At 37.6% G+C, this 24,164-nt stretch overlaps 2 protein-coding genes across 2 annotated transcripts in view; one reads left to right on the top strand and one right to left on the bottom strand.

The window, feature by feature from the left end:
* The window catches only part of LOC117421360 (TBC1 domain family member 9-like), a 39,723-nt gene extending 34,737 nt beyond the window's left edge, over positions 1-4,986 (top strand). Inside the window, exons 18-21 of the mRNA XM_059028205.1 lie at positions 937-1,023; positions 1,611-1,679; positions 2,163-2,263; positions 2,583-4,986. Of these exons, the coding sequence (XP_058884188.1) occupies positions 937-1,023; positions 1,611-1,679; positions 2,163-2,263; positions 2,583-3,614 (1,289 nt within the window). The 3' untranslated portion in view covers positions 3,615-4,986. The remainder of the gene's footprint in view (positions 1-936; positions 1,024-1,610; positions 1,680-2,162; positions 2,264-2,582) is intronic.
* On the bottom strand, positions 4,370-17,859 carry LOC117420664 (protein phosphatase methylesterase 1-like). The gene is made up of 14 exons (XM_059028221.1): positions 17,792-17,859; positions 16,839-16,936; positions 16,222-16,316; positions 15,812-15,869; positions 15,160-15,211; positions 14,389-14,543; positions 13,445-13,535; positions 13,291-13,356; positions 12,672-12,798; positions 11,672-11,801; positions 11,150-11,194; positions 10,255-10,319; positions 9,612-9,679; positions 4,370-5,985 (listed from the first exon to the last, which is right to left on the bottom strand). Exons 1-14 carry the CDS (start codon positions 17,818-17,820, stop codon positions 5,904-5,906), a joined length of 1,161 nt encoding a protein of 386 aa, XP_058884204.1. The 5' UTR covers positions 17,821-17,859; the 3' UTR covers positions 4,370-5,903.
* Positions 17,860-24,164: the final 6,305 nt, after the last annotated feature.

Raw genomic sequence — 24,164 nt, 5'->3', positions numbered from 1 at the left:
AATGGTCAAAAATCACTAAAGAATCATGCCAAAAGCTCATTAACAAATATCTTAATTGTTTTAAAAGAGGTTATTATTGCTAAAGGTGACTCAACTAGCTATTAATTTCATTTTCCTTGTCAGGAGTTTTCCTTGTCAGTTTTGCAAAAAAATTGCTGAAATAAATAATTGTAGACATCTATTTCTTGTAACGTTGTTTCCTCATCCACAAAACCAAAACTTTTGCTCCAAAAGATTTTTCCTATAATTTGTTTTCGAGAAATTTCTAAAAATTATACATTTCCATTGGGGTATGTAAACTTTTGACTACAACTGTATATGTGTCAGTCTGGCTCTGCGGAGTGCAATATCATTAAAGACAAAAGCTAGCAAAATAATTCCATTAAATTATACCTAATAATAAAATGCATCAGCATCACTATGCACATTTTTTGCTGTATGAAGGATGCACACATTATGATAAATGTGTGATTTTTTTTATTTTTTTTTAATGATATTATTTTCTTAAAAATAAGTGAAGACAAATTGTCAGTCACGCTTTTTCCTGTGATTCGCATGTTTTCAATGTCTCTGCACTTCTTCATGTGACCTCCTTGATTTGAAGTAGGAAGGGTAAGAAATGAACTTACTACAGAAACACAGGACTGTAATATATGTAGGAGTGCTTGGACATTTTGTCTTCTCTAAATGGCTATGAAAAAAAAAATGCAATAAAAAGATGTAATACACATGCAAGTCTAAAATGTCAGGCCTACAAAGTGACAGTAATTCAAATTAGGTAAGATTTGCTGGAATTCTTTTATTAGCTCTATGTCCTTTAAAACCTTGGCGAGCCACACTTTATATTGAAGGTGTACAGTGAATCCAGTATGTGCTGTTGTCTTTCAGCAACGTGCAGGTTTGATGTAATTAGGTGCTTCTTTTCATGTGCCACAGAGCCAGCCGCTGAACATGGGGAACCTGATTCCGCTTTTGAAGCTACTCAGTATTTCTTTGAAGATCTCACACCAGAGACTTCACAAGGTGTGTATATATTTGTCAGTGTTTTCTTAAGATAAATGTTAGTGCTACTCGTAACTCCATTTGAAATGAGTTTTTATTCACTACTTCAATGCTGCCTTTGTTTTATTCAGCCCCTTGGTAATTTGTTACATTGGTTCATTTCCACAGGGTTTTTTTTTTTTTTTTCAGGTTTTGCTTTGCCTCTTAGCTGTTTATAAGTTAACAGTAGCTCAAAATTAACTGCAGGGCAAGATGTATTGTTGCTTTGTTCATATTTAATCTGTTAGCAATAAACTTGAGCTTAGCATTATATTTTCTTAGCTTACTTTTAGTTTGTTCACTATTTTTTAATGTAGTTATGTTGAAATTAGCTTTGTTATATAACTGTTGAAAGTTTAATCTTTTCAGCTAAATGTTGTTTCACTGAACTTTGTTATTTTCGGTTTTAACTTGACTAATCTACTGTTTATTTGTGTAAACATCTATAAATGGAATTACATTATATATAGTCTACTCTTCTACACGTATAGGAATACTATTGGGGATCAGGGTGTATGCCACAGTGCTTGGAACATTTTTTAAACAAAATCTATTTTTCCTTTTTGTAGGATTTGATTCCAGATCTAAGAATGATAAAGATGATGGTTTTGTAACCGTCACCTTCAAAACAGAGAAAGGTAAGATTTTAAAAATAATGTGTAAAAAATATTGTAATTGTATGTAAAAATAATGTGATACCTTGTAACAATTGTAAGTCGCCCTGGATAAGGGCGTCTGCTAAGAAATAAATAATAATAATAATAATAAATTCATTATTTATCCTGCATGCCCAGAAATGGTAAGCTAGCTCAGTGGAATCATATCCCTGAATGTGCAGAGATGTGTGAAGTACATTATGCAGTACATTATTACCATGGCCTACAAGTGCCACCACTGTTTTCAAACACACTTTCCCTTGACAAAGATATGTTAAATATACCGAAACGTTGGGAAGTTGGCTCTTTTGAGCATCTTTTTTTTTTTTTTTTAATGGATAAATTATACAAAAAATATCTCTAAAACACTCTTTGGAACATTTAACATGAACTATAACTGCAAATCTATTTAATGAAATGGCAACCATACTGCATTTCACCATTAATTTGTATTTCTTTCTGCAGTTAAGAAGACACTACCAGACTACCGGACTTACATAAAATTATGGAATCAAGAGGCTAAGTCCAAAACAGAAAATACGAAGGAGCTGCCTAAACTAAACCAGGTAATTTCTCACATGAATTGCCCTAGAACTTTGTTGTAATGTTCTGAATTACAGAGGTGGTGAGTGTGTACAATAGCAGTCCTTGAAAGCAAAGTTATGCTGGCTATTATTTAGCAAGCAGTAGTACCAAGTTAAAAGTAAAAAATGCTACCCTGGTATCCATACAGATTAATATCACCCAGACGATTAGCCAGAAAGCGACCTGCATCTTCAACACACTGGCACACGGTTATTTACTGCCTACAAGTGATGTGCTAAGTATTTTCTCCAACCTTCCAGAGTCTCGTTAGTAAGAATGTATTGATCTGGTTTTCTCTAGGAGCAGTTTATTGAACTGTGCAAGACCCTTTACAACATGTTCAGGGAGGACCCCAATGAGCAGGAGCTGTATCATGCCACTGCCACTGTCACCAGCCTGCTGCTGGAGATCGGCGAGGTGGGCAAACTGTTCTGCATCCCTGTAGACAAGGAAGACCCCCTGCTGTGCTCGGCTAAAGAGAACCCTCACAACCAGCAGACCAAGCAGAGAGACGCCTTCATTCCTGGCGAGCATAGAGACAACTTCAATCCTGGCGAGCAGAGAGACAACTTCAATCCTGTTGAGCAGAGAGACGCCTTCGTCCCTGTCGAGCAGAGAGACGCCTTCGTCCCTGTCGAGCAGAGAGACGCCTTCGTCCCTGGCGAGCAGAGAGACGCCTTCGTCCCTGGCGAGCAGAGAGACGCCTTCGTCCCTGGCGAGCAGAGAGACGCCTTCGTCCCTGGCGAGCAGAGAGACGCCTTCGTCCCTGGCGAGCAGAGAGACGCCTTCGTCCCTGGCGAGCAGAGAGACGCCTTCGTCCCTGGCGAGCAGAGAGACGCCTTCGTCCCTGGCGAGCAGAGAGACGCCTTCATGGAATCGAAGCTTTGCAGTGGCGGTGAGCAGCCTCTGTGCTCCCAGATGGAGGACATTAAACTCGAGGACTCATCCCCGAAGGACAACGGCATGTCTTCAGCCATGCTTATCTCAGACGACGAGACCAAGGACGATACCTCCATGTCCTCTTACTCGGTGCTGAGTGCCGGCTCTCATGACCTGGAAGAGAAGCTGCAGTGCGAGGAGATTGCTGACGACACTGTGCTGGTGCGCAGCGGCCACGGCAGCTCCCTGCCCCACAGCACTAGCATCGACAAGGACTGGGCCATCACCTTCGAGCAGTTTCTAGCCTCCCTGCTGACGGAGCAAGCCTTAGTCCTTTACTTTGAGAAACCTGTGGCCATCATGACTCGGATCACCAACGCCAAGAACATTCGGAAAGTTGGGAAGCAGGTCTCGTCCACTAGCGAGTATGAGATCTCCACCCTCTCTGGATAAAAGATAACCGTATGCTTGGTAAAAGGAAATAACCTTCCTTTTTTAAACAGATGTGAATATGACACAAATGCAGATACAGGCACTGGTGTTTTCCTGTAAGTGGGTGTTGTGTTTCACCTGCTGTAAGACAACTGCAAGCCTGGATGTTGGTTAATGTATTGAAAGTGATTAACTGTTTTATTTATATGCTAAGTAGATTTAAAAAAAAAAAAGTTTGACACTGTATTTTATTAAGTGGGGGAAAAAGTTGTATTATCTGACTGTTAACAAATATTTATCCAATCTTAAGAAATGCTATTTCCCAGGTAGAGGGTTTGTAGCAGAGTAGTGTTGCGGTCAAGGCTGGTCAGCCGCAGGAAGCAAACCCAGAGACAGAAGCTGCAGTTTTAAAGCACTGTTGCGTACTTTTATTAAATAAAACAGAATAGACAAAACAAAGAAACACAGCACGAGGGCCAAAATAAAATGTTCAAACAAAATAACACTGAACACAAACATTGCTGTCAGGCTGGGCACTTGCCTTCACTGAACAGTAGAGAAAGCACAGTTCACAAATTCACCCTACACTCCTCCACCAAACAAAGGATTTATCCTTGCTTTTATACCATGTGGCTGGGTCTTTATTGGTGATCATTTATTCAGTCACGACACAACCACATTCCACATGTGTATTCGGCATGAATGGAATTAACCCCATCCCTGCCAAACCAAATACCCCCCCCCCCCGCCACAGGGTTAATGTTTATCTTTTGAGAGAAGGAAATGCCATCAGTTGAAAATCGTTATACATCTATACCGTACTATACAAAATCAGCTTGCTGTACTTTATATGGAATAATGTACATTACTAATAACCTCTTAGATCATGTAAGGCAATGCATTCTTATGTAGTGATCTACACCTGTTCTCCTATTAGAAGCAGATTAAGCCTAACATTGTATGTTCAGGACTGTATCCAATCTGAATTGTACTTCTGTGTTTTAACTACATACTGTACCCGATATGTCACTTTATATAGCTTTACTATATTAGCAGGCTACTGAAATTATGCTGCTGAATTGACTCCTGGAGCACCTGCACTTTGATTCACTGATTACTTTGTTTTCAGAACATATGTTTATGTTCTTGGGGGTTTTATTAAGTCCACACTGGGACTGTTTTTCTGCTTTTTATTACAGAATCATTCCTGATATTTGAATACTGTACACCCACAAAAAACAGCTGATCTCATTAATGATTGTTATTATTTATGCTGTTGTTGTTTTTATGTTGTTGCTGTAGAACTAAAGCTGCAGTGTTTTTATTTTTTAAAAGTTATGTTCATGGTGAAGCCACAAAAATATGAATATTGAATAAACAGCTCCCAAATCCACAGGAATGTTGCACATTTTCTAGTCTGTGTAGTGAAATCTCTTTTTTTTATTCTGCTTTTTTGCCTTTTGACAAAAAACTCTTGTGACAGCACCTTAGCAGAACACACAATAGTATTGTCCTTATTTTCCAATGTCAGAAATAGTCTTTACAACAATACTGCTGTTACTGTAGATACCTGGGGTTATCTTCAATGTAACACTTACTACCTTGATGTGCATTTGTAATCTTAATTTCCAATGCCTAACACCCTAAAATGAGCAATTATACAGGGTTGATTGTGAGTAGAACAAGAAATCTCGCTTCTATAGATTACTTGGGTGGTCCTCAGTCAAGTAGACAAAAGTAATAAGGGCCACAGTCCAGTAAAGCCAAGAATCCCTGCTCTAGACGCCTGTCACTACAGGTTGTAGACTTACACAATTTGGTAGCAATATTGCAGATCCAAAGAACTGCAGTAGTCCTGCAGCGATCAAGCACTCTGCCAGTACAGAGATTTGCTTCGATTGTCATGTTTTACTGAAATCAGAAAGGGGTAGTATTTTTGTTGTTCTCTTCAGAAGGTTGTCTATAATTATGGATTGTTCTCCTTAACCCTTGTGCCACAATTGACAGAGCAATGAACATTTTCTGTCACAGAACAAACTGGTTTTAATGTAACTGGAATATGTTAAGAATAGGACAATACATGCTTCACATTAAGCACAAATTACCTTTGTTGAATGTCAAACATTATGATTATGACAGATACGTGTATAGCTTCTAAGTCAGGCAGGTAAATAGCTAGATCTCGGATCTAAAAGTCATAATTGTGTTAACATTTCACAGACAAGCAAGCTCTTACAAGTTATTCTCCAACACTGAGGATAAACTTGGTAATCTTGACATAAATATTTTCATTTTACATGATGAGAACAGTCAAAATGGTGAAAATGGTGTCTGGTTTGATGTTCCATTCTTCAGATCTGGAGGAGATATCCTGTTTTCTTTCAGCGACTTTCTGAATATTGGATAAAAATAATACAAAAATAAAAGTTAATGGAGATGTTTCCAGTCCTAATCTACATAAAAGATGATTTAGAAGGTCTTAAAAGCTCATGCTATTTTAAGATAGTAGTTCATTAATATAGCTTTAGGAGTCTGCTAGTTTTAATGCAATAACACTTTAATTTGGGCAACTTATCCAAAAGCTGTTTTTATTTCCCTGAAAAACAATCTTCAGCGAATGGATATATCTCTCTGACAAGATTATGAATGCAGGAAGAGTTTCTGGCAAAAAATAACTTCACATCGGATTAACTGTTGTGAATATGCAGCTATTCCACTTGGCCAGTGATTTTATAATTCTGTAAGGGAATTAAAGGAACACATAAAAACGAATAAAATGCACCTGATCCCATACCATAACCCCTTCAATATGCCCTGCCCTCCTTCACAGCTCTTCAATTTTCTTTTGTTTTACCAGTACACACTCAGTGTTAACCATTAACCTGGCCCCCTGCAACATACTGCCCCTCTTGAATAAATGTAATTATAAAATGGCTTGGATAAATTAAGTGCTGTGATTGGCTGAACAAGATCACATGACCGTGCAGTAATAACTGTCTTACCGCACGGCTATGACATCGTGGACCAACTTACTTGCCTGATCTATTACTATTAATACGCCTTAATAGTAACAATTATCTAAACAGTGTTTCTGTAGGTAAAAATGTCAACATACAACTGAAACTGCATTTAAATCACTCAACAATCTGTTTAGCAAAGCAGATTCATTCATTCAAAACCAAAACAGCATTTGCTCCAGTGCAAAGTTTGCACCACTTGAAATAAAAAAAAAGAATTGGCATACTAATACAAAATATAAGCAAGCAAGCCATGCTTTCCCCAAAAGGAATAAACAGCTAATGATGCTTAACGACTGTATCTTTCAACTTGCATTCCTGCCGACCGTTGCAAAATCTGTACATCATTATGTTGTCACCGTCAGCTGCATACATCCTCTTATGCTCAATTTTTTTCAGCATTGTTTAATTGTTATGCGTGGTTTAGGCATTTTAGAAACAAATGTCTTTCTCTTCCATCACAATTTTAATTCCCAAACAACTCACTACAAATTTTGCTTCTGCCTATATGGTAACGGCTGAGCCTTGACAACTACAATTGCAAGTATTTTTGTATAAACCTCCCAATTTAAAAATGTCATTCTATGTTTGCTTTATAATGATTTTGGTTTTATATTTTGTTTTATTTCATTTTATATGTTGCATTTCTTTTTATTTTGTGCTATTTCATATTTGCTGGGCTCTATTGATAACTCTTGCCACGAACAAGTTGCCAACCCCTGCGTGGGCACCTAAGGATTGCAAAAGATGTTTTGCCACCTGCCCTTCTCTAGTGCAGTTAATGGCATGGCAGAAGTAGTATGTTCACTTACTGCACTTTTTATGAACCCTTAAATTTAGAAACTGTGTAGGAGTGAAAATGATTACAGAGCGTTCAGACAGTTAATCTCTTTGAACCAACATTACAAAATGTTCTTCAAAGAAATCATTGTTAATGATTACAAACAAAAACTGTAAGGAGAAAGACAAAAGGGGAATAGAAAAATAAGCTAGTCTGGAGATAGGAAATAGGACAGAGTTGGGTTATTAAAAAACAGAATAAAAAGAAACAAAACAATTATTTAAATATGCTTAATATAAAATGAATCCCACATAGATTTTAGTTGTGCACTTTATCAAATACTGTCATTATTGTATTCTCCTTTGTTGCCTGTGTAATTACAACAGTAAGCATGTTAGATAGATATTAATTGCAGTACTGTAGTTAGCATTTATCTTTTACTATAATCTAGTTTACTATAATTTGCATATAACTGTGATATTTATGGTACCACAGTATAATGTTGTGCTTTTTTTTATAAAAGTTAATCTATCAAATGATTTGTATATTGTGTTTTGACTTATTTGGTAAATCTATGCACGTACATTGTAGAAATTTCAAAATATGTCCCTCACAAATTAATACTAACCTGCATTTCACCTCATGAACGGATAGGAGGAGCTGTGGAAAGCATATGAATAACATCAAAAAGAAATCAAATAGTGTTTCACTTTTACCATTCACATTTTAGTATGTTACTGTAAAGAGTGCAAGCAAACACTTGACAAAACATTTAATTAATCAAAACAGGCTTTTAACAAGTCCCTAAATAAAGCATTACTTGATGTTTTGTGAAAAGGACTTGATGGATTGCTAACAAATGGAATAGAACATATTTGTTTAGTCAGTGCATAAGAAAAGGAAGTATATGATTATATTTCTGAACCATGTGCACTTCTTTTAGCATATAGGTGGTAATAGTGATGTTTAATGTGGCCACTGGTCCAATCTGACAGCCTTTCCCCTCTTCTCTGAAAGACAATGGCAAGAAGAAATAAAGATACCCTCCTGCTAAAGGTAACTTCTGCAATAAATGAAAATTGGGGACGTGGGGGATTGGAACTGCCCAGCATCCAGGTGAGATTACCTGAGGTTTAAATAAGATGGGAGGGATCAGTTAGAGAAGCAACCATGACCTCTACCCTTCATTTTATCCTTAGCATGTTATAACTTGTTCTGAATTTGTTTCAGTTTATTTTGTAATTATGGATGACTGACCAATAGTTCAGTTAGGCAGAATAAGCCAGTAGTAATTCGAAAATAAGTCTTTCTCAATTTCTTGAAGACATTGTAATCAAGACAGTCAGCAAATGTAAAGTGTTACACACCGGTCACAAAAATGTAAAATGCAAATACCAGATGGGATGGGGGGGTTAAACTAGACCAGGCACACCAAGATAGATGCCTCAGTGTTGTAATAGATTCATCACTGTCAGGGGAAGCAATCAGAAAGGAAAACAGAATGCTTGGCTATAGCCAAAAGTGTAGAGTACAAATCTAAGGAGGATATGATGAGGTTCTATATTGCACCGATAAGACTGGAAGTACTGTGTCACCACAACAAAGGGGCATTGTGGCCCTGGAGAGAGTCCAAAAAAGAGCAACCATCCAGATTAATCCCAGGACTTAAAGGACTGAGTCACCAAGAAAGGCTGAAAGAACTGTTTAGCCTGGAAAAAGAAAAATCTGGAGGACATGATCGAAGTCTTTACAATATTAATAGTAGTTGACCCAAACCATTACTTTAAGCACAGAAAGAGACCAGGACCAGAGGACACAGTTGGAAATTAAGTGGAGATAGACTTAGGACAGGGTATGGAATAGGATACCGAGTCACGTTTTGAGGCAGAAACACTTGAATCCTTTAATCCCAATCACCTACTAGGGACCGGACAAGCCAAATGACCTCCTCTTGTCTGTACATTTTCTTATGTTCTTATTGACAAAGAGGTTAGACGTAGAAGTTTCTTTTAGTATTTTATCCATACATTAAAAACACGCCCTTATAAAATTACAGTATTTTGCACGTTTACTGTGGTTATAACTATACTAGTTTTATAGTGCTGTTGATGGGTGCCAATTTATATGCCTCTCTTTCGTCTAATGTCAGTGCTGAGGAGTTCATTAAGTGGCTCCACCGCAGTGTTTTTTTTTTTTTATCTAATTGAAATAAATGCCTACCTCTTGTTGCCACTCTTAGCTTCAGCAAACTTTTGTCGGATCATGAAGCTTGCTAGGGCCTCGGCCACCTAAAAGAGGACAAAACACCCATCTTCAGTCTCCTAAGACAAAGTATTAACAAAGTTCTGTATTATTATTTGTAATATACGTGAAGCCACTATTGCTAGATGCATACATTTGCCTATTATAAAATGATTTTTTTTCTGAAAAGGACAGTTCTACAACATGTACCGTACATTATAATGTAGCTCAATGGGTCATATTTGTAATGTAAGAGACATTTTCAAAAGCATACAATTGTTCCACCTTCTGTACTGTAGATCATCGTAATATATTTGCACTGTATTTTTGCGGTTTGCCATGCTTTTCCCATGCTTATGCTATATACTGTATTTACCGTTTTTTTAACGATGCTTTGCCAGTTCTCAGTGATTCTTCATGCTTGCTTATTCTTTACTGTGCTTTTACTTTACTACACTTTGCTTTGCTTTCACCATATTTTGCTGCAGTAAACTAAATCCAATTGTAATCCTGCATGTCTAAAACATTTACATTTCGTGACTTTTGAAAAGTCCATGAAGCTCTGTGAAAACACTTTAGCCTTCCTGATTGTGTTTGCAGTGTTCTCCACCCAAGCTCTTACTTTATCTGGGATGTCCTCATGAACTGCATGTCCACAGTGGGCCAGTACCTGCATCATGAACTTTCCTGTAACAGATTAAATGACATCAAACGAGTTGCTTGAGAATTTTGGCAAACTTGGTACTTTTATGCTTATGTACTATCAAAATGGCTTAGTAAAACGCAACTGAAAATAAAAAACTAATTTATGCACTAAATTAGTATTTAGAACAGCATTGATTGAAGCAATTTTGTGTGTCCATGTTTAATTTTAAGACAATTAAACCTTTTGTGTGAAACTGAGTAACATTTGCAGTACAAACACACACACACACACAATGACCACCACAGACACACAAATGAAAATATAAACAAACACACAGTCAAAAGCTGCTATTCATAACAGTGCCTCTATTCGTAATATCTTCTGCAGCTCTATGTTTTAGAAGTATGCAGTTATCTTTTTCATACCAATCCTTTTGCAGTTACCTGTACAGATTTTGAACAAATTTGATACCCTCGCTGAATTGAGATTGACTGAGCGTTTAAGGAGTGAACCCTACTTTCCACATGACAAACAAGTTGTCAGCTCCAGTCTATTTTGACTGGAGCAGTCCTGCTCTGCCCTCGGCTCTTGTGGTTTACTTTATCATAGACAGACTAGCCACTGAAGAAACCCATCTGATTGCTGTCAGTCATGTTGAACAGCAAACAACAGGGGGCACAGCCACACAGAATCCAATGCATTTCAATGATAAAACAAGATGTGATTGCCAGGCTAGTAAAATGTTTTCCTGTTCAGGGTTATTGCTTTTCTCCCTATGTTGATGTATAATATCGCTGGAACTTAATTGTTAATTAGGTTTAGCTTTTGACAGCTCAAGCTGTCTAATGGGTAAAAAATGTTTTCAACTCACCCTGCATTTGGCCAATAGTGAGATCTCTGTCCAGTCTGTCTATACCTGCAAGTCACAGAATATTCATATTAAACATTCATATCACACGTCCAAAGCCAGACTGTCACATTCATGTTCTACTTCCAGAATCAGACTGCCAGTCCACACATACAGAGAGAGAGAGAGAGATGTGTAAACAAGCCACTACCCTCTGAAAGACCATTTGTACACCAGTAAGATATGCTTTATTTATTTGATAAAATCTGTATTTCAATATGGAGTACCTGTACTGTAGTAATATCCATATTTATAAAAGAAAATAGTATTTTTGAATTGTAGTGCAAACATATACGTTTACAGTCACCCATTGCTTTATGGGGCCCTAGCCACAAAACTTATGAGTTATTTAAAGAATTTTTAAAATTATATTGGTAATTATTATAAATGATAAAACAACAATAAAAAACTATATTTAATACAACTTTGAAAAAAAACAACAACTATACAATACAGTAACCCAAGAGTTAAAGCTTTAGCACATACCCGCCAAAAGTAGTAACTTTGGCACGTTGCAGCTGAGGAAAAGGTTTGAGATGCCCCGGAACCATCCATCCCAGTGCTTTCCTGCCTTGGAGAGGTCGATTCTCCAACTGTAATTATTCAGTGTCTTTGGCTAATAAAACACAAAATCAAGAATTTCTAATTTCTCAAGCAGCTCCACGTAAAAGAACCAAAAGATGTGTATTAAAAGACCACAGTGATGCATCTTACTACTCAGACCGATTTACATGTTAATTGAAAAGAACCACAGACAAGCAACTTTTTTTTGTTGCAAAATATGATAAAGTGAGGATTTTTAGAGCTGCATAAATTCAAGTATTGACAAATACTAAAATATATCATTCAGGTATGGCCAATCCCACCTGTTGTCTGTACTTTACAGTGCAACAGTGATACTGCCATCTAGTATTAAAAAGATACAAATACAGTGTAAAATGGTTGGAAAAATACATACGTACTTATCAGTCTGTTTGATATCAGACTATCAAACACAAGATTATTTGGTCTTGCTGCCTAGAACCAATTAAATGGGCCAGACCATGGCAGGATCACCTGTGTCTCTGAAGTGTTATTCAAATATACACATTTAATCTGCTGTGTTTCATAGGTTGTATACATTTGCATTTTCTAATTTCTTTAAGTGATTTTTTTGTGAGATTCTGCCATGATTAAACTGAATGTTATACATGTACATGTAATGGGCAGTGTTGTGTACTGCTGTTATGGATTCTGTCCCATTGGTGAGATGAGATGAGATGCAGTTAAAAGCTCTATAACCACATATGCAAAAGAGCCCAGTTTTTTGCTTAGTGGTTAAGACAATTGCTTGTGGTAAGTGGGGTCACCAGTTCACACCTAGCCTCTACCCTGTTACACACAGCAGATATAAGAACTTTTAATAAAGCACTGCTTATACTGTAAAGCCAAAACTAACCCCAATACAACTAAAGACAAATACTCCCTTTATGTTTATGATCTTCACCTCTGTCCTTGGATTATCAGGTTTATCAGTGACATAGTTGAGGTCATAGAACTCCTCGTGTCTCTCGGCTATGACATCATAGATAGGGTGAAGCTGTTCCGACTGAGCCAAATCCACACTTCCACACCTGCAGTGCAGTGAATATTAAATACATGGTATTGCTTTTATTAATTTAACATAATTCCATTTTATCAATTCAATGAATTATATAAATTAATCTTTTAAAATACAATGGCTGAAACCAGATTTTAAAAACAGCTGTTTGAATCTCAGTTTTACTTAAAAGTGCTTTGAAATAAATAAGATTAGGTACCAGTACTTCAGGTTCTGTACATACACTTTGAGTTGTTTTATTACTAATTTTTCAAATCTAATTTCTTTGTGTGTCCTGTTTTGAAAAAACAATGGTAAAAACTTGGCAAGAAAAACAATGGCAAAAACAAAAGGATGGCAAACAAAAGTGAAATACAGGGTGGGAAGAAAGCATATATCTATATCTATCTATCTATCTATCTATCTATCTATCTATCTATCTATCTATCTATCTATCTATATATATATATATATATATATATATATATATATATATATATACCATATATTATTTAAAAAGTAATACCTTCTTACTTGACCAACCATCGATACTTTTGCAGACTCCAAGTTCCTGATCTGGCCACTTTTTACACTGTGTAGTAAAAGAAAAATACAATAACTTCAGAGGCGAAATGACTGGCAATAGGATTAATGTCAATGCTGATGTTCACTGAACACACCTCCACTCTATGGCATGGTCTATAGATTTAAATGTCTTCGGCCTCCCTCTGAGAAAATTCTGCATGCTGTGTAGTACTTCTGTGGCACTGCCTGGAAATAATTAAAAATAAAATAAAATAATACATAAATAATAATGCAAGAGGGGACACCTCGCTTTGTCACAATGCTATAAATATACTCTATAAAATGTATCAGGGGCAAGGGTTGTGGGGTTTAATGACCCACGGTTATCATCGATAACCAAATATTAATGTTGGTTAGCGGCATCAACTTACAAATAAATAAATGTGTAACGTGTTTATGTGAAACCTGTAACAAAGAAAATCAATAAGCTGAAAGTTGTGAGTTGGAAATTAAATGAAGCTCCAGAGTTGCTTTTAACTTTCTAGTTTTGCAACATTAACAGTTGATTGATTGATTGATTAATTAATTAATTAATTAATTAATAGATTTTTCACAAAAAAAGGATCGTGATCAGGCACAATATAGTTGACAGTAAAAAGCTGTAATAACTACGATATCTTAATACAGCATTCCCATAAATACTACAATAATATACTAATGTTTGCCAAAACAATCCATGGAAGGTGCTCTATGCTTTCTATATCTGTTGTACCTTACACTGCTGAATACCTTTTAATATGGGGGTGGACCTCCTATTGCCATTGACAAAGAAATGTAAACAGTAAGTGTAAATTCTTTATTCTGACACAATATATATAAAAAATGCTGCTGAAGACAAAGCAACTACAAATAATAGTAGAGATCACATTGTGTATTTACACACGATTGAGATCTCTCAGTGCTCTAAGACTGCAGAGCCGCAGAATATAACTGAACAAAGATGCAAGATACTGCCACTCGGTGACTGTATCACAGAAGCAGAGCCTCATTAGCAGGGAGACACAGCCTGAGTCTAATAAAAGGGCAATGATCTCATCACCTTCTACAACATCAATGACGACCAGTCCAACCACTGAAGGTATCAGATTGGCAGTTGCCGTGTGAATTGCAATTGCTCCGCCCATATTGTGTCCCACCAGGAGCAAAGAGGGAGGGATCTCTCCATAGATAGCTCTCACCACATTGGCCACATCCCTACAGAGGAAGACATCAATCTTAGAAAATATTGTGAGTTCTTGGTTTGCCTGTCTTTGAATAGAATGCATTTTCTTATCATGTCATCGATAGCCTGCAACCTGCATGAGATTTTGAGTGTGTGTGTGTGTGTGTGTGTGTGTTTCAAAGCAGTGGTATAAATGGAATGCTATTTATGTGGGGTCATTAACTGAAATCTCATTAATTCAACACTCTTAGGCAATTTGTTAATATACCCGAGCAACAGGAAAAAGCAACCTAGCTTTCAATATTTATTTAAAGACAGCAACATCTCAGTTCTGGGGATTCCAGACCCAATTTGTGGGGAAGTAAATGTATTTAGATATAATAGTCAAAACAACATTCTGGTATTAGCCCTCTTGAAAGATAAATAAACGCTGTGTAATGTTGCCATGGCTACATTTTCTTTTGCAATAAGCTATGTGATACTCCTCGTGACCTGCACATGGTGATGGTATTGTTACTCTCCTAGTTGCCTGGGTCAGGGAAAAGGACTGCATTACATTCTGTCACAAGATAGGTTTAGTTAATAGGTGTTTTAGTTTACAGAAGTGAAAGAAGGTGATTAGGTCAATCAACAGCTCTCCACACTTACTTGGACATTGTCTGTGCTGAGAGGTCATCAGTGTTTCGAACCTGAGTGTCGCCTGTGGAGGTTATTGAGGAGGAGGGTATGCATGTTAGCAGCAGAATTCATTTTATGAAAAAGACTTTGGGATACAATAGTAACAGAACAATGTAAATGTCAATTTACAACTGAATTAATCTGAAGGACATGCATTTTGCTCAGGATTTTTGGTGGGTGCTTGGGGGTGTCTGGACTATGTTTTGTAGACATTAGCACGTACTCTTTTCAGACTTTCATGTAAAGCAGAACAAAGTGCTTTTTAGGTAGTACCCTGACCTGCATGTTTTTAAAGACACAAAAAATGAAAAGATGCCTGACGTCCCTTATACAAGTTTGCATGGTAATTTTGCCATGCTTTTCCCATGGTTATAGTATGCATTTACTTAAATTTATCATGTTTTAATATACTTTACCATACTGCTCTGTGCTTTACAATGCTTACCTATGCTTTACCATGTTTCACCTTGCTTTATTACACTTTGCTGTGCTTTTACGATAGGAAACTTTGATAAGGGATGTTTTGTCTACCCTGGTAATAAAACTTAAAAAAACCCCAAAAAACATACGATTTTGTATTAGAGATTGAAGAAAATTTAAAAGAATGCTAATATTATCTTACCATGACCTCTGAGATCCATTGCTAAAACTCTGCAGGTAACACGGCTCGTCATAGCAGCCTGAGGACACATGGTTAGTTCAGTAAGAAATTTCTCACAAAAAACTACAAACTGCCTTCTCAACTAATACAGGACTAAACAAACTAGATACAGTGTATTTGCAACTGATTCCTGGGTTTAAAATCCATTTTCCTATTCTTAATTCAACCCTAACCCTTTAATCCCCCTTCCTTCATCCTTTCACTGGGATCTCTTTGAAACCTCTGAGAGCAGTAGCTCTTCACTTCTTACTGGATAGGAATTCAGTCTTTCTAAAATCAGGCTATTGGGTCTCTAAAGCTGCAGAACTAAATAGATCTCTGCATTAGCTTTTCTTCAGTTAACATGCAAAACAATCTTAAAGAGGTCATACTGTGAAAACTGCCCAAGAGAGTGCTGAATGTCCCCCGCCATGCAGAAGTACCAGTATGGGACCTTCCAACCCACTCTTATAAACTCGATAGCTGTGTGAAGAGTTAAAGAGTTACACTGAAGAAGCTCATGCGCGAATGCAAGTGATTATGAAAATAAATAAATATATCATATTTATTTTACTTCAGGAAGGGGTGGTGGTCGATCTAACAACCACAGCTACAGGCAAACTTGGAGCCTCCATTAGTTACATTTATTCCTTTACTATCAGTCTCTCTCAATGTATATTAAATCACAGGGGGAATGTGTTTACATGTTACACCGGGTTTTCCATCTTTCATTGCATTTGAAATAAAAGTACTGCTGGGCTACAATACACCGTGAAACAGAAAACAGACATTACATTGAGGTCCAATGGGGTTCTGTGTGTTAAATACATGGAGTTCAGACATTTTTCAATGTGATAGATCCAGGATTACAATAAAATTTGAACGTGGACCAACAAATACCAGCTTAATTATATGTAGTGCTGCTGTTGACCAGTCTGACTAAGAAATGTTGGGTAAACCCATGGTACCATGCTGTTTGCAAATTATAAGACTTTTAAAAAGGATATATCTTTGTTTTCTCCTGATCCCACAACCACGTCATCCATCATCTCAAAATATTCACTCCAAGACACTGGGGAATAGTCTCTTTTTCTACCAACACCATGGCTGTCAGGGAAACAAACACACATTGGATACCTCATGAACATTCATGGATTACCCTTATCAAAGTTTACCACAGTCATTTTGCACGGTAATGTTGCAGTTTTCCTGTGCTTTTCCCACAGTTAGTAATCCACGGCTTGCCATGTCTTTTAATATGCTTTACCGTTTCTCTCTGGGCTTTACAGTGCTTACCTATGCCTCGCCAGGCTGTTACTATGACAAACTTTTATAACAGTACAGTGATTATTATTGGAATCTACAGCCATCTTCACAAGTGAAATAAACACAGCATTCCATGAAATAGTCAATAGAGTATGTAACAAGCATGTATAGCAAAGAAACTAAGTTTAAACTTAAATTAAACACAGAAAATATTTTTCTTTGTATCAAGCTCTCAATCTGCTTAGCAATGAGGTATAAATTGGAACAGTATGATTTGCCTGGTCATCCTGTCTTCGGATTTGAATTAATGCAAATCAGATTCTAAATACTGTACCGCTGAGTACAAAAAAGTTATTCTACAGAAGATCTTCCAACAGTTTTTGTATAAATGAATATGGTTCTGCTTCCAGCAGATACAGAGACTAAGATTCTTCAGCTACAGTATTTGTATTATGCATTTTACAAAGCAGTATGGAGCAACTGTCAACTGAATGGCTTAAGTAACATGACTGCCTTTGTTTGCAATTTAGCAAGAGAGACCAATAACAAGTTCAAAGTAATATGAATGAAGCTTGAAATCCCCCTCTGCAAAAACAATAAAGTAACTTTGAAAATATGTTGCACTATTACCATGTAAATTTTGACATTTTCTTTAAATATTGCTCAATCAGCCAAAAAAGTCAAAGAAATGCTTACTGTTCTGTGTCATAATCCTCTTCCCACATTTTGAAAAGAAGGTAGACCAGGTGATGGGAAAACAGGGCAGTTACTCTTTAGAACAACAAAATGCCATACAAAGCTGACTGCAGCAACAAACACCAAAACGTAAGCACCTGTCAAGTGTCCATGTGAACAGTAAACTAGCAGATGGAAGTGACAGCCAGCACAATGGCCTCATGAGGATTGTCTAAATGCACAAAAGTGATTATTGCATTTAAAGTCATGGACCGGTAGGGGTATTAGTGTCTCTTTTGTGACAAAACCAGAATTGTGTAGAGTTTTATAGACACACTGCACATTTCTTGAAAGTGATACCCCTAATTATTGTTGTAGAGACAGCTGTTAGGCAACCATGTGGTTCTTTTTCAAGAGTACCAAAATCTAAATCGTGACAATCTAGCACAAGAGTTTATACAACAATTTAATTAGGAAGTTTAATCTTTATGTTTTATTTAATCTAATAGATAATCACATTATGTAAAATGTTTAACCAAGATCCCATATGCTATGGGCGTGATCGAAGCACCCTGATTGGCCAGCATTGAAGAGTCTGGGGCTATATAAGCGGCCTGCATGCCAGCTTTTGTGTGCTGTTTAACCTTTTATTCAAAATAAAAGAACCTGCTGTTTTCGAATAACTACCTGCTTCTATGCTCCTTCTTTCGCAAGCTTGTTACACTTGTGTTTAGAAGTGTGATGGACTGAAAGCGTAAAGACTGTAAAAGCTGGAGAAAGCCACAACCAGAGCTGACACGCCACCACTGCTGAGGTGGGTGTCAGCGCAGTTGGAGGCTACTACGATAGTGGCTGCGGGAACAACTCTCCATTACAGAGGAGAAGGAGAAAAGAGAGGCAAAAATAATCAGTGGAGAGCGGCTTCAGGGATGGAGAGTGCCGGTTCTGCGTCGGTCCTGCTCCGCATTGATGAATCTCTGGACTTGGCTTGTTTTGGTTCAGCTCTCTGGAACTGAAAAGTGGCTACTGACAGATGAGCTCGCCCCTACAGCCTGGCCAAAGACTGCCTTCTCCACTGTTCAAGGGCTGTGGCAGTTTAAAGTTATGACCTTTAAATGCTGCAACGCTCCTGCCACATTAAAAATTCTGATGGAGAAAGTACTGAACAGGATCCTGCCGCAACACAGCCTAGTGTATCTGGATGACCTGCTGGTACATGCACTGACCTTCAAGGAAGCACTACACTCGCTGTGCAAGGTGATGCCATGGCTGGAGACGGCTGGCTTGAAGTTCCATCCAGATAAGTGTTGTTTCATGCAGCGAGAAGTCTCTTTCCTGGAACACAGAGTGGGTGGTGAGGGCAGACATACCGAGCCGTGGAAGATCAGCACTATCCAGAACTATCCCAGCAGATCACCAGCCAGTGCGGGGGAGCCAGGCCACTTCTGTGACCTGCAGCGAACTGTCCATAGTCACCATGGTGGAGTGGAGGCAGCAGAAAGAACAGGATCCTGACCTGCAGCCAGTGTTGCGACACTGCAACACTGGCTGGAAGAGCACCAGCGGTCGCCCTGGGATGAGATCGACCTTCAGTCTGCAGCCACCAAAGGGCTGTGATTGCAGTGGAGCAGCCTGGCTATCAGAGCGGAGTACTTTAGCGGAGGTGAGATGGCAGGTGGTGGTATGAGGCAAGACCCAGGAACCCTCATAACTGGTGCTGATCTGCTGGGGAGGTGAGATGGCAGGTGGTGGTACTGGGCTCCTTAAACACAGCACCCCGGGACACCAACAAGCCCCGGGACACCAACATTGAAGACAACAGCCGGCGCTACGACGAGTGTGTAGCATGAAAAGGACCCCAGACCGGTAGCACACCCCGTTACAGCAGTTCCCAGTGGGGGGCCCCATGGAGCACTTGGGTGTTAACATCCTAGGTCCCTTTCCTCGCTCTGACTGGGGACATCCCAAGCTGCAGTTAGAGGCATTCCTAACCTCCAGTGCTGATGGGCAGAACTTGTGGACTCCACATCAACATGGCTCTCAATGGAGAGGTGAATATACTTATCTAACCATTGTTTAAAAGCTAGTTAACTACTTTAATTCGCCTAGAATTGAAGTTTGCAAAACTGTATTAATTGGAACCATTGAATTCTGTCTAAAGTCTGTTATATATTCTGTTTAAATTCTGTTTAATAAAGTGTATGTCAATCATAAGTCAAATGTTATGTTTTTCAGGAGTAAGACCTAATTAATAAATACTGAATAAAACCATAATCCTTAAAACTTCACAAAGTGGCCAGAAGTGGCCTGCGTTCTGCCAGACCAGGAGGCAGAGACAGTAGCAGAAGCGGGATCCGTAAGACACACATCACTCCACTGCGTGTAACAGAGGTTGGCGGACAGATTTGTTTGTTGCAGTCTGCAGCTGCAGAGCTGTGTTTCTCCACTCTACAGCTATGCTGACCGTGCCTCTCGGGAAAAGCGCCCCGGGGAACAGAGGACCGCCAGGCTCAGCTGACGGGAAGCAAGGCGGTAGGGGTACGTGACGGAAGCACCCTGATTGGTCCCGGCAGGCCATTTATGTAACAACACAGGTCAATTTAAAAGCAAAGCACTAAAAGTCAATGGATTGCTTTTCTGTTAAATAAAATACCATGCTGATAACTGATCACTCAAGAATTGCAATGTTAGTATTGTTTGGTCCCTTTCGCCTCCTCAGATGGTTCTGACAGACATTGCCTGTTTCCTAGCGACTGGGTGTTCAAGTGTCAACTTTCATTTTGAAACATAAAAAAAAGGTTTTTGCTTTTTAATTGATTCTCAACAATGGCAGTGTAGTCTTGTATTTTTGACCAGTACTTTACATATAGCAAAAGCAATTTAAACTGTATGACAATCTAACAGGCAATGGCTGTTGTGGACTATGAGAGAATTCTGTTGATGCAGAGCACCTGTTGAGTTACAATATTTTGATTATAAATTGATGTCAGAGAAACCACAGTTGCCTCTGCAGAGATGCAACGTTTTACTGAAATGTGTTAAATCATGGTTCACCAATATGTGTCACTATATACGTTAGTCGTAGTTATAATTAACTTTGTTTTATAAGTAAAAGTGGACCATTATAATGACCTTTACACTGCAATAAAAAACAAAAAACTGAAAATGCAGATTTAGGCTGAATGGACAACAATTGTGAGGTATTATTGTTCTTTTGTTTTTTGTTCTGTTTTTATTATAACATAGATGTATCATTCTTATACTGGGTTTTTTCTGTATTAGTTAAATAACAATTATATTATGTTCCTTGTTCCAGTTTATTTTGATTAGAATACTAATCAAATATTAGTAAAATACAGTATGTGTATGTTCATCCGAACTAATTGAGATTAAAAACCCCAGCTTGGAAATTGGATCCATCTATCATTAAACAGTTTTTCAACATTAAACATTAAATTATTTTCAGACTTTCATAAATATTCACAAAATGCTTACAAAACAGAGTTAAAATGTAATCTAAAACTAGACAGACTATGTAATTTGGATAAATGTAATCCAGCAGTGACATAGGATCACTGTTATCCAAATTACAAAATTTTGAAAACCCAGCCCCTGGTGGAGGATCGCATTACAGCAGAATGAGTTAAAAGTTCCAGTATTTTTCCACTAGAGGGAGACAATCAAAGTTGGTTCCTAATTCTGAAGTTGTAGCAGCCTGAAGCACAGGTTTCTGTTATTGCTTCAGCTTGTGTCAAATATTCTTTGCACGTTGCCAATGCATTGCATTATCTGGGATGTGGTAAAGAAACTCTTCTGGTACTCTCCAGTTCTATAATAACACTCCCATTATACAAAAAGAACAATTTATACATAAGTTTAGAATGAATATGTACTTCTTCTACAGAGCATCAGCTGCTCCTTTTTAACAAACCCGTTTTACTTGACATGTCTATAAAGCACCTAAGGGTTATTCATTGTGCTTTAACATTACAAAAAGAAAGCGTCTGAGTAAAAGGGCTACAGCACAGAACTGAGTATCTGTTACACTTGCCCTTCCTTGGTCATTCATCAGCAGTGTCTTCCCATGTCTGGAAAGTACCGGTATATCAACCATTAGGGTGTCATTAGCAAGTGCATAATACACTACCGGAATGTACAGCATGCAAGCTGAGAGCTTTCTTCAACATAGTATGGTACTAGATTGAACTCTGTCTCATTCACAGTTCCAATGATGCAGGATCTCTCAGAATTAGGTGGAGTCCTGTCTGGAAGTGCGTACCTGTAGTGTAGACAAACAAAGAATAGGGATGCAAGACTTTTCAAATTGACAAAAAATGTATTAGACATCAACATTTCAATTGCACAGTGATAACAAAAATAAATGAAAAGGGTACTGTCTGAAGCTCCACCTCTAAATGTACTGGTGCTCTAATTCTTTAACAATACAGCAAAGGATGTATTACTCTGTGGTGCAACAAGATGGGCTCTTTATCTATCTTACTGCAATGCAAAATGTGGACTTTGTGATGTCTGATTGCTGCACCAGTTTAATGAGCGTTTGTCTATTCTTTCTTTCTATGATATTAGGAGGAGACACAGGGGTGTGAGAGTCAGTGAGCCAATCAAATACTCCTGTTTTCTGAAAGTTTAAAGACCTTTTGGCAACTGTTACTGTTCAAATACAGCTCTGCATCACAATCCCTCCCTAGGTGACGTCAGATCCAGTACACATTTTTTTCGCTTTTGCTTACGCTTATGGGGAAAAAGTTTGCTAAGCCTACCTAACAAGGTATGCAAGTATTAAACACTAATGAAGGCACTTGCCGAAACATTTGTAAAGTTGGTTTAGTTTATTTTACATTCAAATAAAATAGTAGACTTAATTTATTGTTTCTTTAAAATAAAATCAGTTGCTATGGGCCCATGGTTATCCTTCAGCATCCCCTGTTACATAGTGATGTGATGCTTTTTGGAGTAGTTGTATTAGCATTGGGTCAACCACCTTTACAGTACCAGCCATTTGCATCATAGGATCTATTAATGATTATCATTTGAAGCTAAACATTATACAGTTATGCCTATTAACTTAATCATACACTTGCTTAAAGAGTAAGTAGTGGGGTTCTGAAAAATATAGCGTTAGACAAACCCATGTGTTGATAAAACTGTATAAATAAACATACTTGTCATTTTTATTTTCATTGTTACCACCCTGACAACTTTTTACACCTATAACTTTAGAGTTTGTTTCAAAGCTCTTCAAAATGTCCGCTCTACAGGTCTCACATGTCTAGTTTTGAAAGAAACACATGTTATAGTAAACTTGTATTATTAAAAAAAATAAAATAAATAAATAAATAAATAATATCTGGTACTACATTTGATTAAAGAAATTTTCGAGCATTTTACAATTTTACAGTTAGCAGAGCTCTTACTTGGAGCGAAACTGGGAATATAGCAGATTGTTGGAACAAATGGTTCCCCCAAAACCCTGAAAACCTCCCACTGGCTAGTAGCAGATTTATGAACATAATTAGGGATTCATCTGTAAACAAAAAAGGTACCAGATCTTATAATTAAGGAAGAGGGATAGCATTTTTCTTTCTAGACCTAATGTACTGACCCTGATTTACAGTAGCTTCCATATATGCTTCAAGGTCTCATATGCTTGTAGGTTTCGTGCCTTATTGGTATTGGCATGCTGACCTTTGCCAAGCCATGTTTTAACATAAACTTCAGGTTTGAACATTACCAGTGGTGGGACGTCTAATCTGATGAACAGGAGTAATGACACTGTTGTTGTTAAGAGTGCTTTTTTTTTTGGCAGGTTGCCATTTGAGTTGTAAAAAACTAGTCATTTTCTTACTCTCGTCTTAAAATATATTGTTACATTTGTCATTCAATTCACAGAACAGGAGAATTATTTTTATTGTACATGTTGTGTTTATAGAGATATTTTTTATAACAACATTTTTTTTATTTTTTATCATACAGTTCATCATTTGCAAACTGTATAATTCTCTCCTGTCAGACAAAAAGGTATTGGATCTGGGATCTGGTATGATCTGGAACAAATTAACCCCTGCGCATAATTATCTGTTAAAGCTCTTGAAAGGCTACGTTATCATAATTTGGTTAGATAAATGCAAATAAGCAGGGTGTATGTCTGTTTCTAAAAGGCACATTTATTGTACAGGCATTTAAACCATTTTACAACCTTAAAGTTAGTTAGATCTGAGTAATAACTCCATGGATAGCAAGATTTGAAGCTATCGTCCCACATTAGTTATGCATTGAATAACTTGCTACATAATTACCACTGCCTTCCTATCATGAAACACAAAGTTGTGCCAAACTTTAGTGACAGGTTGGGATATCTTTTGTTATGTTACTT

This window comes from Acipenser ruthenus, chromosome 1, assembly GCF_902713425.1.
Source record: "Acipenser ruthenus chromosome 1, fAciRut3.2 maternal haplotype, whole genome shotgun sequence".
Taxonomy (NCBI): Eukaryota; Metazoa; Chordata; class Actinopteri; order Acipenseriformes; family Acipenseridae; genus Acipenser; species Acipenser ruthenus.
The sequence above is the reverse complement of the archived record's forward strand: the minus strand, read 5'-3'. Positions and strand labels throughout refer to the sequence as shown.

Bases quoted from the DNA above. Each gene is read 5' to 3' on its own strand.
- LOC117420664 (XM_059028221.1), bottom strand. From the start codon at position 17,820: ATGTGGGAAGAGGATTATGACACAGAACA. The intron at 14,544-15,159 runs GTAAGTGTGGAG...CTTCCTCTGTAG, and splicing joins TCAGCACAGACAATGTCCAA to GGATGTGGCCAATGTGGTGA. The intron at 9,680-10,254 runs GTAAGAGCTTGG...GTCCTCTTTTAG, and splicing joins ATGAGGACATCCCAGATAAA to GTGGCCGAGGCCCTAGCAAG.